The sequence below is a fragment of the Colius striatus genome, chromosome 1 (genome assembly GCF_028858725.1).
Source record: "Colius striatus isolate bColStr4 chromosome 1, bColStr4.1.hap1, whole genome shotgun sequence".
Taxonomy (NCBI): domain Eukaryota; kingdom Metazoa; phylum Chordata; class Aves; order Coliiformes; family Coliidae; genus Colius; species Colius striatus.
Genome location: NC_084759.1, coordinates 21,797,089 through 21,813,730, shown reverse-complemented (window position 1 = coordinate 21,813,730; position 16,642 = coordinate 21,797,089). Strand labels below are relative to the sequence as shown.

Sequence of the window (16,642 nt, the reverse complement as noted above, 5' to 3'; positions counted from 1 at the left end):
GAGCAAACAGAATCAGCTTGGGGAGAAATGGTTTGATTTATTAATGAACAATCAAAACAGAACAGGGAAATGAAAAATAAAACTGAACCTTCAAACACCTCGCCCTTCCCTCCTTCTTCCTGGGATTCTCCTTCCTTCTCCTCCAGCAGCACAGGGGATGGGGATTATGGTCAGTTCATTACAGTTGGACTTTGTTGCTGCTTCCTCTCAAGTAAAGGCCTCCTCACACTTCCCATTGCTACACTGTGGGGTCCTTCCCCATGGGAGACAGTCCTTCAGGAACTTCTCCAGCGTGGGTCCTTTCCATGGGCTACAGTTCCTCACAAACTGCTCCAGCACTGGGGCTCCTATGGGGGCAACTCCTTACACCCTGCCCCAACGTGGGTCATCCACTGGGAGAACAGTCCTTCGGGTACTGACTGCTCCAGCCTGAGTCCCTCACAACATCACAAGACCTGACAGCAAGCCTGCTCTAGTGTGGGCTCCCCACAGACTCCCAGGTCCTGCCAGGAACTTGCTCCAGTGTGGGCTTCCCACGGAGTCACAGGCATCCACCCACTCTGGTGTGGGGTCCTCCATGGACTACAGGGGGACAGCTGCCTCACCATGGGCTGCACCATAGGTCATAGAGGAATGAATCTTTCTTCCAGGGCCTGTGCACCTCCCCCTTCTCCACTGACCTTGGTATCTGCAGAGATGATGTTATATTCTCACTCCCTGTTGCTACTGCAGCAACTTCTTCCCCTTCTCCAATACGTTAATCACAGAAGCGTTACCTCAGTCACTAATTGACCAGGCCTGGGTCAGCTGTGGGTCCATCTTAGAATTGACTGGAACTGGCCCTGTCAGCTACAGGGGAAGCTTCTGGCAGCTCTGTTTAAAGAAGCCACCCTTGTAGCCCCCTTCTACCAAAACTTGGCCCAGACAAAACCACTACAGTCTGAAAACCCAAAATCTGGGTTTTTTCCAAAGGTCATCATGAGAAACTGAGAGTGCTCAGGAGCAGCCAGCACACAGCAAGCACACTGAAGGATCCAGCCCTCATTTCCAAAGCAGCTTTTTCTCCTGAACACTTCCTTGTAAGGGGCCTGAATTCAACAGGACCAACTCCAACCAGGTTAAATGCAAACTTGGCTTTGTAAGAGTTAAAAAATGACCACGTGTTTCTACAAAGGCATTAAAAGTATCCTGTTGACTAGCCCAGTTTGTTCCTTGCTGCCCTGGATATCTTGCCTCTGTGGCTGCCAGAGAGGGAAAGAATCCTGATCTGTCCCAGAGCCAAACCATGGAGAATTGAACCCTTTGTCTCAGGAGCCTTTCACCTTCTCAGGCTGCCCTTAAAAACTGGAGAGAAATCAGAAACAATGGATGTTCTTGCCTTAAAAGAAATGTCATGGTGGTGTGTTCCTCCTCCCAGGGATGATCCTGTTCACAGTTTGCCTCAAAAGGAAAATGCTGGAGCATAGGGCTGAGAGCTTCTAATGGTGGTCTTGGGGTGTAGGTTCAACACGGTCTCCAACCCCAGCAGTAACAACTGTCGGGGGAATGTGCTGTTCTTTTGAAAAATGACAATCAGTCTCACATGTCATCAAAGGGTTATTCTGACATTAAGGCTATAAAGAACATGAAGGTTTGTGCTTCGGGGCATAAACCAGCCTCTGTGGCAGCCTTGGCAGCAGCGGAAACACAGCAAATAAGAAGATTATAACGTGATTGTCCATTGTGGGGGGTTTGTGTGTCTTTCTCTGGAGCATTTGAGGCTGGCCACTGCTGGAGACAGGATATCACATTGGCTGGACTACTAATCTGATTTTGAATAACAGAGCTTTTATTCCTATTAAGCACATCTCAGCACAGAGTCAGGTTTCAGCTAGTAGATGGCCACAAAACACTAAAACCTCAGCCCAATCTACTTGTAGATATCTGGCACAATTCTTCTCAAAGGGAACACAGTATAGCAAAAATCAACTTATTTACTCATGTCATGTCATGTTTTTCAAACGAGGGGCAAATTATCAGTTGGATACTTTCCCCCATAAATATCAGTTGGATACTTTCCCCCATAAATTGCCAAAGTAATAATGATGAAGGATTTTGTACCTGGACAGCTAAATTCACATGACAGCTCTGCCCAGGAGACTAATTGGAAGTAAGATCTGTGCATCTGAATGCAGGATTAGGTCCTAAAAGCGGAATACCCTTTTTAGCTCTCTATGTTGCTAGCACTCTCAAACAGCACTTCCTGTTTTGCTTGATCCTTGGATGTGGGAAAGATTTGTTTCCAGATGTATACGTCTGTAAGCACTTGTTCAGGGTTTATCTGCAAGCTAATCCCAGACTCTGCCTGCAGTAACACTTTTGCAGTGTCCCTTGTTCCAGCTGACTATTGCTGACCACAACTCTCATTTCCTCTCTGTGTGTGAATCTCAAACGAATACTACCATAACAGCTTTTCTTAATACACGCCAAGGACAAAAGATCGTTTCTCTGTTTTATATTTGGCAATGCTGTATTTCCAATATATGAACTCACCTCAACAAAATCCATGAGGTTTACCCCCGTCCTCATATATAGTACAACTGCTACTAGGATCATCGTGCAGCACCTCTTTTTATTCATTTGCTCAGCACACAACCAACCTAAAATGATCTCCAGCATGTACCAGCTGTGTCGGATCCTCCATTTGTTTGTGTTGGCTCATCGTAGCTGAGAGCCAGGGGAAAAAAAGCCCACGCGATTGTGATAGAAATGTCAACTGCTGAGTAAACCCAGCCCTATGAACCTTTCAGGACAGCAAGAGATACATGTTTGTTATTGTGCTGTGCCTAATACAGTGGCATTCTGGTTTGCAGTCATAACTGTAGGTTCAAATATATAATAATAATACTAATGCAATTCTTCGTGCCACCTCTTGGACAGCACAGCTCTGTGTTGAAGAGAGGAGCTGACCCTTATTTATACAACACTCAACAGAAAAGTTGACCAACTTGAGAGCACACACGAAGTAGCAAGCACAGTCTCCTGACTACTTCTCTATCCCCCCCTGCTTCAACAACACAAATTGTATAATCCTTCCTTGCAATGGACTGTTAAACTAGGGGCAAAAAAAGCAAACCCCATAGAATCATGCTGTTTTAGGCTCCAAGTATTCTGTATTCTTTCCTATGGTTGTGTCCTAGTGATGTGCTTAGCTTTATGAGCCACAGATGAGCTCATCCATCTAAATAATTTAGAAGAGCCACCTCCAATGCAGAGGATGTGCCCTGCTGCTGCCTGCTTGCTTTGTTGACCCTCATCCAGTTTCCCTGTGCTTGCCAGTGTCCTTATTTGCCTGACTTGCTTGTGCACATGGACTTCTGAAACACAACTGAAGGGTATTTCCATATAACCTTTGGCAATTCACCCTGTAAGCTGCAAACGACTACAAAGCCCCACTGTCTGCCCTGTCTCCTTGTAGTAGAGGAGGTTGGAAGGGCCATGCACCTTGGCTGTTACAGTGTGGCCAAGGACATAATTTTCAGTTGCCCCCAATTTCAATTTCTGTGAAGAGATAGCTGTGAGCTGCAGTGACTGAAAAGCAGTCACGGTGCCTTTTCTCTTGCTTGTACTACGAGAGTGCTAGCAGGGAGGGCATGGGCAAGGCACCTCTTAAAATACCCTGAGATCACCTCAAGGCATCAGCGCAGGGGCTGCTGTTTGCATGGAGTGAGGGTTGATCTGCAGGATGGCCTTGGAGCAGATCTCAAGAGCCTGTTGCACAAACTTAAGCTGTTGTATGTATATGGTTTTGTTTGTTTGTTTGTTTCAGGGAAAACCCCACATTAAAAATGTTCTAAGTATAAACTCCATTCAGTGATATCTATTTATAATTCTTCAGTCTGTCACTGATTTTACCAGAAAGTCTCACGTGTCCAGGAACACATAGTATTTGGGATGGAGAGGACCCTTGTCTGTGAGTATTATTATTTAGATGAAAGTAAAAAAAACAACAAAAGACTGTCTGTCAGGGATACCTGATTGGAGAGAAAGTGAGTGATGCTTCAACAATTTGCTATTACTTCCACAAACACTGGCTTTTTTATCCTATTGGCAGCTAAAAGACCTGACTGAAATTGGGGAATGATAATATAAGGTGCCATAAAAACATTTATCAGGCTATAGACAGTCACAGTATCATTTGGGTTGGAAGGGGCTTCTGAACCAACCCCTTGCTCAAGCAGGGTCAGACAGTGCAAGCTGTCCATGACCACATCCAGTTGGGTTTTGAGTGTCTCTGCAGACAGAGCAACATGTGCCAGTGTTTGGTCACCCTTATAGTAAAAAAAAAGAAAAAAAAGTCTTTTCTCAGGTTCAGGTTGAATTTACTGGTTTTTATCTTGTGCCCATTTCCTTGTTCTGTCAGTGGCTACCACTGAGAAGAGCCTGACTCTCTCTTCTTCATTCCCTCCCACCGGGCACTTACACTGAGACTCCTCTGAGACCTCTCTTCCTGGGGCCGAACAGTCTCAAACCTCAGCCCCTCCTCCTGGCTAGAAGGCGATGGCCAAGTCATTGCCTCCCAGAAATGTACCATCTAGGCAAACTAGGCTGAGAAGAGAAGGAGTGATGAGCCTGAAGCCACACAACATGTGACAGCCCAGGATCCTCACAGAGACATGTGTGGGGCCGCTTCTGCTGGCCTCCAACTCTTTTCCCGGGTGTCAGTCAGGCGGGGCTGCTTGCTGTCAAATCTGCTTTCTGAAGTTGGTAGCTTTGTGCTATTTTGGAGCATGGTATAAAGAAAATAATTACAACCTCTGCAAGGGATGGTGTCTTGCTGGGATTGCCTTAGCTGCATGAAGCCTAAAGAGGAAAGGCAGCCTTGAACTTTTAGTATTAAAGGGAAGAACTCTGTCTTAATTTCCTGTGGTTTTACATGAGATCTACCCCCGAAGGAACCAAGCTGCATCAGTCACAAGCTCTATCTACTTCATTTTCTTGGTTATTTTTTGCCTTGGACAGTTTCACACTACTGGCATATGCATGTGTCTGTCCACACTCTTCTCAGAAGGCCTATTCACTTCTTCAGTAGATATGCACCTTGAGTCGGATTTTCTGTGTGTGAGGTGAGCTGTATTTTTTGTCAGGCACAGCTCTTCTTTCTGCAATGCTGGTATTCTGGAGCAGCGTGGGATAAGGAATTAAGTCTCCGTTACACACATCATTTCCAATAACATGGGTTCCTAACAAACACAAAGCTTTATGGGGACAGAACTGAACGGGAGATTTTACATGTCAAGAGCCCTTAATTGGAAGTCACCATTTTCAACGTGAATCTTGAAAGAGCTTTTTCTTCATTAACAAAATTACAGAGTTTGGAAAAAACCAAAAAAGGAAAGCCATGAACTTTGATAGTTCAAACTCTAAAAAAAAAAAAAAAGCAAGAAAGGAAAACCATAAATAGTGTACATGCCCAGACTTGCAGATCCGGGGTGCAAGAAAAAAACCCAACTACAATAACATAAAAAAATCCTTTTTTTCCTTTTTTGGAGGCCATCCAGGAGAACAGCACGGCCCTACAGGCTGGGAACAGGATCCGCGGAGAACGGGCTGCAAGGGTTGCCCTAAACGCCCTGAGGAAGCTGCAGCCACCCTTGGGAAAACGACCATTGATGTGGTACTTGCGTGGGTGGCGGGGGGGCGGGGAACCGGCGCCGAGGCCCCGGCGGTGCTTCGGGAACCCCACGGTGGGGAAGAGGGGCGCCTCCGACGTGGTGGGACGGAACGAGACGGGATGAGGGGCCCCGCGGAGGGAGGGAGGACCGGCGCGGCGCGGTGCCGCCACCGGCCGCTTGCCTGCCCTAGCAACGGTTGCCGCGGAGCGGCAACTCCACCCCGCTCGCCTCGGCAGCCTACAAGGCCCATGGTGCCGCGCGGGGCGGCGGCGTGTGACGCGGCGGGAGCGGGGGAGGAGGAGGAGGGGGTCCGTCTGTCTCTCCCCTGCCGTGTCCCCTTTCTCGGCTCGGCAGACGCCATGTTGGTTTGAGCCGAAGATGACAGGGGGTAGCTGCAGGCGAGGATCGCGCTGAGGACCGGCACCTCCGGGTCGCGGCGGGGCGAGGCAGCGCGGCCATCGCGGGGGAGGCGGGGGGGGCGCCGGAGCCGCCGGAGGACGACGCGGGGGAGGGCGGGCGGACGGGCTTGAGGCGGCGGCGATGCGAGCTGAGAGCTGAGGCTGCAGGAGGCGGCCGACGCTGAACGCACCCCGGCCCCCGCCGAGTGCTGTGGCCGCCGGCGCGCCGCGGGGGAGGGCTTTCCCCTCAGGCAGCCCTGTCGGCCCGTCGCCCCGCCAGACCCTGTTGAATGTCGCACACCGCCTAAGGGGGGGCGAAGCCCGGCGTCCTCCCCACGGCCCCGGGCCCACCCCGGCCCTCCCCGCCTCCCTGCCCCGCCGCCGAGGGCAGGAGTGAGGTCCTGCGCGCCCGAGTCGCCTGCGCTGACTGAGGAGGTGACTGGGACGCACCATTATCCCGTGAATCATCCCGTCGTCATTTGTCAAGGCTAGGAGAGAAGGAAGAGGGAGAGAGAGACAGAGGGGGGGGCAAAAGCCCGCACGCAGCTCATGTGGCGGTGTAGTCCTGCCTGGTCTACCTGGCACCGCTGGTGCGGCCGCTGCTGACAGAGATCTGCTGCCATCTCTGGCCTCCCGCTGGCTCCTCCGGCGCGGCCCCGGCACGGCTTGCCCCTGGATATCCCTGCTGCTCAGCCGGCCGCTTCCCCGCTGCACGTCGGCACCTCTTTTTCCTAGGGGACGTGGAAGTTGCTGCCTCCAACACTGACACCGGTTTTGCTTCTTGAACATCCGCGGCGGGCTCTTCTTGGTGCTTTTTTTTTTTGCCTTTTTTTTTTGAAGTCGATTTTAAGCCATTTAGTGTAACATCAAGATGTCCAGCAGCGTTCCAGCTGATATGGTAAGTCTTATATTCCTTATTTAATAGTGTTATTATGGAATAACGTTTATTTTTGCCAGTTTTGGCAAAGAAGACGAGGAGGGGCTGGTAAATAAAAAACAATCTCGGTTACATATTTAAGGAACAAAAAGTTCCCAGTTAATACTGCCCCCCCACCCCTCCTCGCCCCAGATGCTGGTTCTGCTTTGGTCTTTGGTAGCGGAGTGGGAAGTCTGCAGCGTCGCCTTCTGTGTAGCAAGGCAAGGGGGGGTGTCTGCGTTCTCTTACCTATGGCAGTTAATAGCCGACTGCTTTTGCTTGTTATTGTAGCACTGCTGTTCAGCTCTGCCGAGCATTTTTTGGGGCGGGGGTGGGGGAGGAGAAATACCAGGTAACACGTTCAGAATGATTTAAATTAGTTTCTTTTTCTTATTTTTCTTTTTCCTTTTTTTTTCCTTTCTAAACCAAGTGACATTTAGTCTCAACCTTCTTCCTTTTCTTCTCTCAAACTTCGCTTGTTTCTTACCGACGCTTTGTCTTCCGACGTTGATGGGAAGTTAATCTCTTCACTGGCTGCCGGGTCAAGAGCCAGAGAGAAATTCCCATGCATTTATTTACATAGCGAGGTCCTTTGTGCACTAGCTGCAATCTGGACATTTTTCAAGGGCACTCCTAGTACTTCTTATGGCGGACTGTACTTCAGCCTGTGCTGAATATTGAGCTCGGTGCATTTGAGATACGAAGGTGTAGCAGGGCATGAGGAGGGAGGGTGAATCAGGTCTGCTAGGTAATCTTTCGTTCAGCTCGACTTTCCCCATATTTATAGATTTTCCTAAAACACTTAATTAGAAAAAAAAGTTGTGGCTGCAGTTTGATGTGTTAGTTATTTATTCTTATGGTAGAATATTTTTATCTATCTCCCCACAGCTAGTTCACCTTTGACGGGACTTTTTTTTTTTTTTTTTCCTAAAAGCAGCAGACTTGCTTTTTTCTTCATTTCAGAATCCAGTTCTGGTTTATGGGTAAAACCTGCCCCTGTAGTGGTAACAATAAAACCCAGTAGCCCTGGTTTCAGCCATCGATATACAATTAATGGTGCATATATATGACAAATGAGCTGTTGAAATGATGATAGCCTTTAGTTGCCTACTTTCAGCGTTTCCTTCGCGGCTTTTGTTCTGCAGGCAAAATGAGTGAATTGTGCCAAAAATACGCAGAAACAAGATGTGGAGCATGATCAAATACGGTTTTAAGATTACCTTTTTTTTCCCTCTTTGTTTTATTTTTCCCCTCTACCTTTCGAAAATACTATGAATAAATTTTGCCCCCGGAAGAAATGGTTGATGAGACTAGTGCCTCTGACTTAAAAAATGATGGATGAAAGGATTTAAATATATTCCTTTGTAGGGTCTCTCTCTGGCTGTTAGAATACTCTGAAATCCCTTCACACTTACACGTGTCTGTCTAGCATTATGTCATGGAAATCCTCTCCTTAGCTATGGAGTGTTTGCTGCAAATCTCGTAGTGCTGCTTGTTAAATTGCCTGGAGGAGTCCCTGGGCTGTGAGAGAAGAGCTCCTGTTCCCTCTCACCTTGGCTGAGCCTGTTGCCACCTCCACATTACCACTAGGTCCTGCTTGCCTGGGTATCGTGATGCTGCCTCTGGGCTTGTAATGTTTGACATTTGATGTTTTATACAAAATACACAAATTTTAAGATTGGTAAAATACTATTTTGTTTCTATGAAAACTATTTCCTTCTGTTGTTATGACGTAATGAGAATACCACTGACGAGGGATCACTAGGCCTAGCGATGCTCTGTTGCTTCAAATCAGGAAGAAGCTTGTTATACATAGTGATGTTTATATATTGAGTCACTGCAAAAACATGTCAATGAAGATGTTTCCAATGTCTGTAGAATTAAACTAAATAAATAGATGTATCCTGGTCTGTCTTAGGATTATTTTGTTGAGTTTCTACATTATTAACATCAGTTTCTCTCTGAAAGTTTGTTGTAGAAATACAGTTTATTAAATACAACTAATAGATATAACTTTGTAAGAAGAGCACTTGTAAACTCATTTTGTATCTCCCTTTGTCACCATCCTCATTTCAAAGGAGCTTGTTCAGAAAAGACAATGGCAATGTTATTTGATTACTCTGTAAAAGGAGCACTTACCAGGCTGTCACCTTGTTTATATGTGCTTTTATTTAGTGTAGAATTTTGCAGTTTGCTTTTGTCTTATCCACACACTGTGTAATTTTCATTTACAAAAAATGATTTCCCATTTCTGTAGGAGCTGGCATCAGTGTGAAGTGTCATATTATGAAGACTCCATCACACTTAGTAAATCTGCTATGTATTACTAAAGTATTATAATAATTGTTTCGAACTGTTTGTCATATTCATGAACTAACCTTCTCATAATAATAAAAAACTATTATAATTGCTGCTTCTTAAAAATGTGTTGTCTTTGTGGCCAATGTTTGAGAAGAACCTGCTATATGTAAATTCATAGTAAATTACCAAATCTTCAGTAAGCTTTGTACTTGTATGTAGGCATAATTTGGCCCAGCCTCCTTTTCTCTGACTTTTAGTTGACTTCTTTTCAGAATTGCAGCAGATTTTACCAGCTAACCATTTCAACATCACTTCTTAAATAATTAACACCGTACTTTATCATTTGCATTCCACTAATAATTTGGATAGTGACACACCACATTCTGCGTATTGTAAGTTTGTGGTGCATTATTCCTTAGCAATGTGTGCTACTTCCAGGTTAAAACTCCACTCCTGGAATGAAACCTGCTAATACTGACCTCTCTGCTTCTGTGGTTGTGTTATCTTAATTAGGACTAGACATGTATGGGGCAGTGTTTGAAGACTATACTGCATATCTTGAGCCTAAGTTTGTTTCATTTTTCACTTAAGTACTGGCAATTGTCGTGCCAACAGGGCATCTCTGAGTATGTTCAGTAATTTCATCAGATAATTTAGCAGTTTTACCATTTGCTCACAGTTAGAGTTGGACTGTGAATAACTGCAAGCTGTATTTCTTTTGTAGTAAGAAAGAGACATGAGGTGATTTATGGACTTGTGAAGTTAATCACACTGTGTATTTGTGGGTTTTTTTTAAGTGGACCAAATGAAAATGATTTTGTATTTATCTAAACGTTGTAGCTGACTATTTTAAAACAAGCTGTGAAAAACCTATGCTCAGCCCAGAAATTATTACACAATTGAATACTCGCCTTTGTTTCAGTGGAGTTATCATAGGAAAGCCACGTCTCTGTATTCTGTGTGCCTTTGATACTTCTTCTTACAGAGAAAATTCTTTAGGGATCTCAGAAGTTTGCAGTATGGGGCCTGTATGACTGAAAACTATTACAGTGTCTACTCTTTTCCTATATTGTTGCCTTTTACAGAAAGTACAGAAAGGTTCTGCCAACACTTTCTTCCTGGGCATTTCTTTGCATGCCGGCTGGGATATCAAATGAATTTTCTATCTGAGTAGTAATGAAGAGTGGTGCTTTTGGCCCATGGTGGGGTTTTTCACTTGTTTTATTGAGGGGGTGTGTTTAGCATTTAATAAACAGCAGAACACCAAAATCTATCAAGTGGTTCAAGATTTTCAATTTTATTTTGTACAGCTGTTGAATCCATATGCCAATCTTAAGAAACGTGGACAGTACGGGAGAGACTACTTTTATTAAAAGTTTTGATGTGAGACATTTGCAGGCATGCAAAAGGATGGAGTCACAGAATCACAGAATCTTAAGGACTGCAAGGGACCTTCAAAGATCATCTAGTTCAACTCCCCTGCCAGATCACGACCTCCTAAAGTAGGTCACACCGGAACTTGTCTAGTTGGGTTTTGAATGTCCCCAGAGAAGGAGACTCCACAACCCATCTGGGCAACCTGTTCCAGTGCTCCCTCACCCTCACACTGAAGAAATTCTTCCTAGTATTTCTTTGGAACCTCTTATGTTCCAACTTATTGCCCCTTGTCCTGTCATTGGACGTCATTGAAAAGAACCTAGCTCCATCCTCCTGACACCCACGCTTTATGTATTTGTAAATATTAATGAAATCACTCCTCAATCTCCTCCAAGCTAGAGCCCCAGCTCCATAAGCCTTTCATAATAAGGGAGATGTTCCACTCCATCGTCTTTGTGGCCCTGCACTGAACTGTATCCAGCAGCTCCCTGTCCTTCTTGAACTAGGGGGCCCAGAACTAGACACAATATTCCCGATGCGGTCTCATGAGGGCAGAATAGAGAGGAAGGAGAAGCTGTCTGGAACTACTGCCCACACCCCTTCTAGTATGCCTCAGGATACCATTGGCCTTCTTGGCTGTGAGTGCACATTGCTGGGTTATGGTCATCCTGCTGTCCACCAAGACCCCTAGGTCCCCTTACCCTATACTACTCTCTACATGCATGGTCAAAGTTAGTAGGGGGCAGTAGGTGGAAGAACAGTAAATAAAACTCCTCTCAATTCACACCTTGTTAGTGTCAGTATCTTTACTGGAAACGTGTATGCATGTTCTGTTCTAGGAGGTTTAATACAGAATGGTGATCAATACTGTAATGTGTAAGGACTTCATTTGTAATACATATTAATGGAGGCTAATGGGAAAAAGGATAGATGTTTAACTGGTATTATGTTCAGGTGGGCAATCCTGGCATCCAAGAATAAGGTTCAGACAGGAGAGACTTAAGGGAGTAGCTGGTGGATAGGAGCTGAAATTTATTTTCCATCACTTGGTCTAAACAATTCTTACATTTAAGTACAGTATCACTATAATATGCTTAGAACACAGAAGGAAAATATTTTGTTCACTTATAGCATTTTAGTGTATCAGAACAAAACAGAAGTCATTCATCTCTATTCTTCTATTTTAACTGCTTTTCCTTTTGCCTTCAGTAGATCCTTTTTCCTGCTTTTGAAAATTATTCCTAGTAGCCTTTGTGCATGTAGTCATGTTAGTCTTAAGGTTTTTTTATGATACAGGTCTAATTATTTCTGTGTATTTTTGTACCCCTTCACATGGGAAGTTCTAGTTCGTTACATTCTAAGATAAAAGTAGCTTATCAGGTTTTTCTGTGTATATATTTTTCCTTCCCTATTTTGATATTTTTTTCCCCACTATTGTTTGCTGACTGTAACAGATAGGAGTATCCTGTCCTTTGTCATTCTCAGTATTTTGGGTTTTTTTGCCTTGTTTTGAAGACAGAGTAGGAGTTGGTGGGATCTGTGTTAGAATGAAGAGCTTGAAGAAGCTCCTTCCTGATGCCTTATGTATTAATCCAGCCTTTATAGCATATAGCAGTGTTTCTTGTAATGAGATGAACCTCCTTTTCTGTTACCTCTAAAATAGCCAGGGATGAACTTGTCAAAGCTGATGTTGAATGTATATTTTTCACTATACTTCAAAATGATTTATATTTACCATTTCCACCCCCCCCCTTTTTTTTTTTACTTCCACGGGTTAAAAAATGTCTTTCTTATTTTTGTTTCTTAGATAAATAGGTATCTTAATAATGACTGGCAGTTTTAGGTATGACACTGTGCTGGAAATTCCACAGTATCCTAACATTAAACATAGTGTGAAATGATGTTTGTATGTCCTTCATCTCATTTGCTTTGGGATGGACAGCTGTAACCTGTGGATGAGATAATGAACGACTTTTATGCTGGGTCTTGGTGCAGCACTATACTTCTGATAGAAGTGTAGTCTGGCAGGGTAAACTGTTTCTTCCTTCCTGCTTCCTACCCTTCTTGTTGTTGTTGCTACCTGAATTGGATTCTCTATACTTTTGTTGACTAACTCTATGAAACACTGGAAGGAATACGTTCTGAAGGATGTTTAACTCCTCTGTTGTTGGGAATGCTGGGAAGCCAGCAGTAGCTGCTGACAGGTTCCAACAGGGCTGAGAGAGGAAAAAACAAATGTTGATTATCCAGGTGTAGCAAAATGATCACTTCTACAGCAGTAACATTGAATTCTGAGTGTTAAAAAAATTGCCAGATGTCATCAGTGGAAGCTGGACAGCTCAGTCAGGACCCAAATGGGGACAAATTGCAGCTCTCAGTTGTGGATTTAGGGACAACTTCAGGAACTGGTAACCTGTATTTAACCTTGGAGCTTGTGGCTACTGTTTGCATATATCTAAACTTAAATTTTAGATCATTCAAGGCCCATAGCTCTCTTCCTTGGCTTGGCTTAAGGCTGTAGTAAGAAATTAGCCTGTCTAAATATGGTCCTTGCAGCACACTTGGTAAGCAATACTTTTATAATACTGCAAACAAAACAACTAAGGATACGCTTTTCTACTTTTTCACTGAGAGTTCTTTCTAAATACAACTTCTGTGACTGATGAAAGTCATGGTATATTCAGTAAGTGGGATTTACTTTGTTTTATGTTTCTGGTCAGTCAGCTTTGCTTCTCAGTAAAAGTCCAAATGTAAACTTTTTGTGATGTCTCTTTATATGCTTATGCAATACTTAGCAGAATGGAGAGCTCAATTCTGAATCAGCCTGTGAGTGCTACTCTAGCTTCCAAGAATCCAGAAATATCTGGAATGTGACTAATCATTCTTGTGGTTTTATGTAAAAGAGATAGTACTTCCAATCTTTTCTCTGTACAGCATTAGATCTACTTAACTTGGTTGTTTCACACTCTGTCTAACTTCTGTGAAAGACAGGACTGCTGATCAATACTCTTCCATGTTAAATCTGTTTTTTCAGTCATTAATTGAGCCTACTGAGGTGGCAGACCTTCCCTGACACACTTTTGCATGTGTAAACTTTAGCTCACTGTAATTATTAAAGGGATATGACCAAGTGAGTAATTGTCAATGAGAAATTTGCATGTCATTGTTCTCAGTCAAAGACCGAGACCCCAGCTCTTCATCAGTTTTAACATAGTTTAGAGGTCTGTCTTTTGTAACTCAGCTATTGTTAAAAATTACCCTGTCAATTCTACCAGAAGGACAGTCTTTAGTTTTCATCAGCTTCTGTTACACATATGTTGCAGAATATCTTAAAGCAATGACTGGAACACTTTTCACTTGGTATACCTCCAGACAAATGTAAATTCACAGATCTGCCACTGAGTGTTGCAAGCAATGATGGTGGGGAAATTCTAAGGGAAGAAAAGAATGAAGAATCAACACCCTGCAAGAATTATTTAAAAAAAAAAAAAAAAAGGTTACCGAGACGTCCATTGAGGTTCTGTAAAAAACAGTATATTCTTCATACTGTGCTTTTCTGTATCTGAACTTTAATGGGGGAGAAAAGTTGCTAACAGGCACTCAATGAATGTACAGAAAATTATTTTGGAGGTCTGTAAGACCGAAAGAAAATGTTAAGACATTCTTACTTGTAGGTCTGCTGGATGTCAAAAGTGTAGTTCTGCAGAAATACTTAAATGTTGTTGCAACTGAACCTGTTTGTGTAAATTTGGTGTGTTTTGTGGTCACTGACTGGGATTGTGTTGAGCTCCTAGACAGAGGATAAGTTTGTTGCTGTTGTAAACCATCTGCAGTAAAGGCAATTTCTCCATTTGTATTAAGATTCTGCAAGTATTTTAATATATAACTTTTTAAAATGTAGCTTATATTTTCCACAAATAGAAACTTTGTGTAAAATGAAGATTTGTCAGATTACACAACTTGGATGTTACCGCGAGTGTCTTGTAGGTTTTTCTACTTTCTCTAAAGAAAGTGAGTATGTTTGTGGGTCTGTTTTGTTTTGGTTTTTTTTACTTAAAATTATTTGGGAGATTCAGTTTCGAGTTGAATGGAAAGTTTGTGGCAGAGTTTAGCTGAGGCTTTATGCCATGTTACTGTCGTTATGGAGACAGAAACAAGCAAGAAACTCCTTGAGTTTTGTATGTCCCATATAAATTAACTAGTCAAAATCAGAGATTCTGCCTAGGAGTTTAGTAGGTTTGTTCCACTGCCAGAGAATGAACCTAAGCCTTAGTGGGACATTGGTACCAAAATGGTACTTCATGTTCAGCAGCATAGGGATGTGATCTGGAAATGTTTGTGCTGGTGTCTACATACTCTGACTGTTCTAGTTTCTCTTGAGAGCTGGCACAGATTACCGTTCAGGCTAATCTAATTGATGTCAGTGGTGTGGACCACTGCTGAGGAGCCAAGATGGTCTTACCCTGGAGTACTCTTTAGCTGCAGATGAGGATCTGGATTTTAATCTGTGAATCTATTGGTGGTTTAGATGGGAATTAAAATTTAGATCTTCTGTTTTTTTTTCTCCTCTTTATTTAGGGTGATATTGAGCCCTTTTGGGTGCTTTTCTATGATCTTCATTATGCAGTAATTACTGTTTGGTGTTGCACAATAAATTCTCTCAAGCATTTGATAAAAGTGTAGCACCAATTTAAAAATAAACATAAGGAAACTATATCTGGGTTTTTTTGTCTTTCAAAAACTGAAAAGAACAATGTGTTCCATCTAAAAAACTTGCAGTACTTCAAAGTCATATACTGTAGGATTGGTTGGTGTCTCCTTAGTGGAGTTACGATATGGTAATGCTTTGTGGTCTGGCAGAGATCCACATCACTGTAATCTGTTCCTGATACTTAACATATATTCTAGATGGTACTACTTAATCTGTCTCTGGAATTTGACATATGTTTTTAATATAGAGAAATAATGGATTAGTGGTAAAATAGTGAAGTGCAGTGTTGGTCAAATATCTTTTGTAGCTAGGATGTAAATTTACGGTTCTCTTCTTAAAGGTAGATTAGTGCCATTCTACGTGTGAATATATGTGGCATATGCTAGTAAGCTTCAGGAAAGTTGTCATAATTTGTATTATTATAAATTAATAGTCTTTGTCAGTATTTAAGATTAAATAGTGCCTAAAATTTTTCAGACTTGCTTATCCTTTATATGCTGTAAAGGACTGACTAAAACATTTTGTGTGCTTTTAAAGCTCAAAATACCTAGTTACCTATTTTTTAATTATAGAATTAATATTTGTGTGGGCAGTGACAAGAACATCAAAATAAACTTAATTCTTCATATAGTGTTCAGTGGTTGTATTTAATGCACAACCTTGTTAAGGCTTATTAAAGCTGAATGTTTACATAATTTTGCCTGTGAATGAAACATACTTTTAATTTGTGCAAATGAATTACACATCATAACAGCTGTGGGATATGATGGTGAAAGCTTAGCTCTCACTTCTGAGTCCAGGTTATTGATCTGTGATGGAAGCAAACTTTATTGGACTTACATGTTTGTGATTTATGCTTTGTGTATTTTATACTTTTTATACTTGTGTAGCTATTTTTGGCAAGAAACTCAAACTTACAGAAAGCTGCTTTAAAAGATTTTAAATGAGGGGAAAAAATTCCTATTCACTAAGTCTCTAAGATTCAGTAACAAACACTAAACTGGTGATGAAGTTGTATTACTGTTTGTTTATAATAATAACTAAAAAGCTGTTTTCTCAAGAAGAGCTGTGGGCTCTCTTATGTGTGGGCTCTCTTATGAGGACTTCCTAAATTTTCACTTGCATTTATTTTCTGGATTTTAACTGCTGGACTGCAGTGTCCTATATTATGCAGGACTAATTGTGATGCAGCATCGTGTGCACTCTGTAGTTACCACCCAATAGTTGCTTGGCGTGGGTAGTATTGCAGGTGAATCCCTGCCTGAGGTCAGCCTTGCACTGGTTA

The 16,642-nt window shown here is 42.8% G+C and overlaps 1 protein-coding gene across 1 annotated transcript in view; it reads left to right on the top strand.

The window, feature by feature from the left end:
* Positions 1–5,950: 5,950 nt before the first annotated feature.
* UBL3 (ubiquitin like 3) overlaps positions 5,951–16,642 on the top strand; it is a 57,889-nt gene continuing 47,197 nt past the window's right edge. Inside the window, exon 1 of the mRNA XM_061993344.1 lies at positions 5,951–6,950. Coding sequence (XP_061849328.1) covers positions 6,924–6,950 — 27 coding nt within the window. The 5' untranslated portion in view covers positions 5,951–6,923. The remainder of the gene's footprint in view (positions 6,951–16,642) is intronic.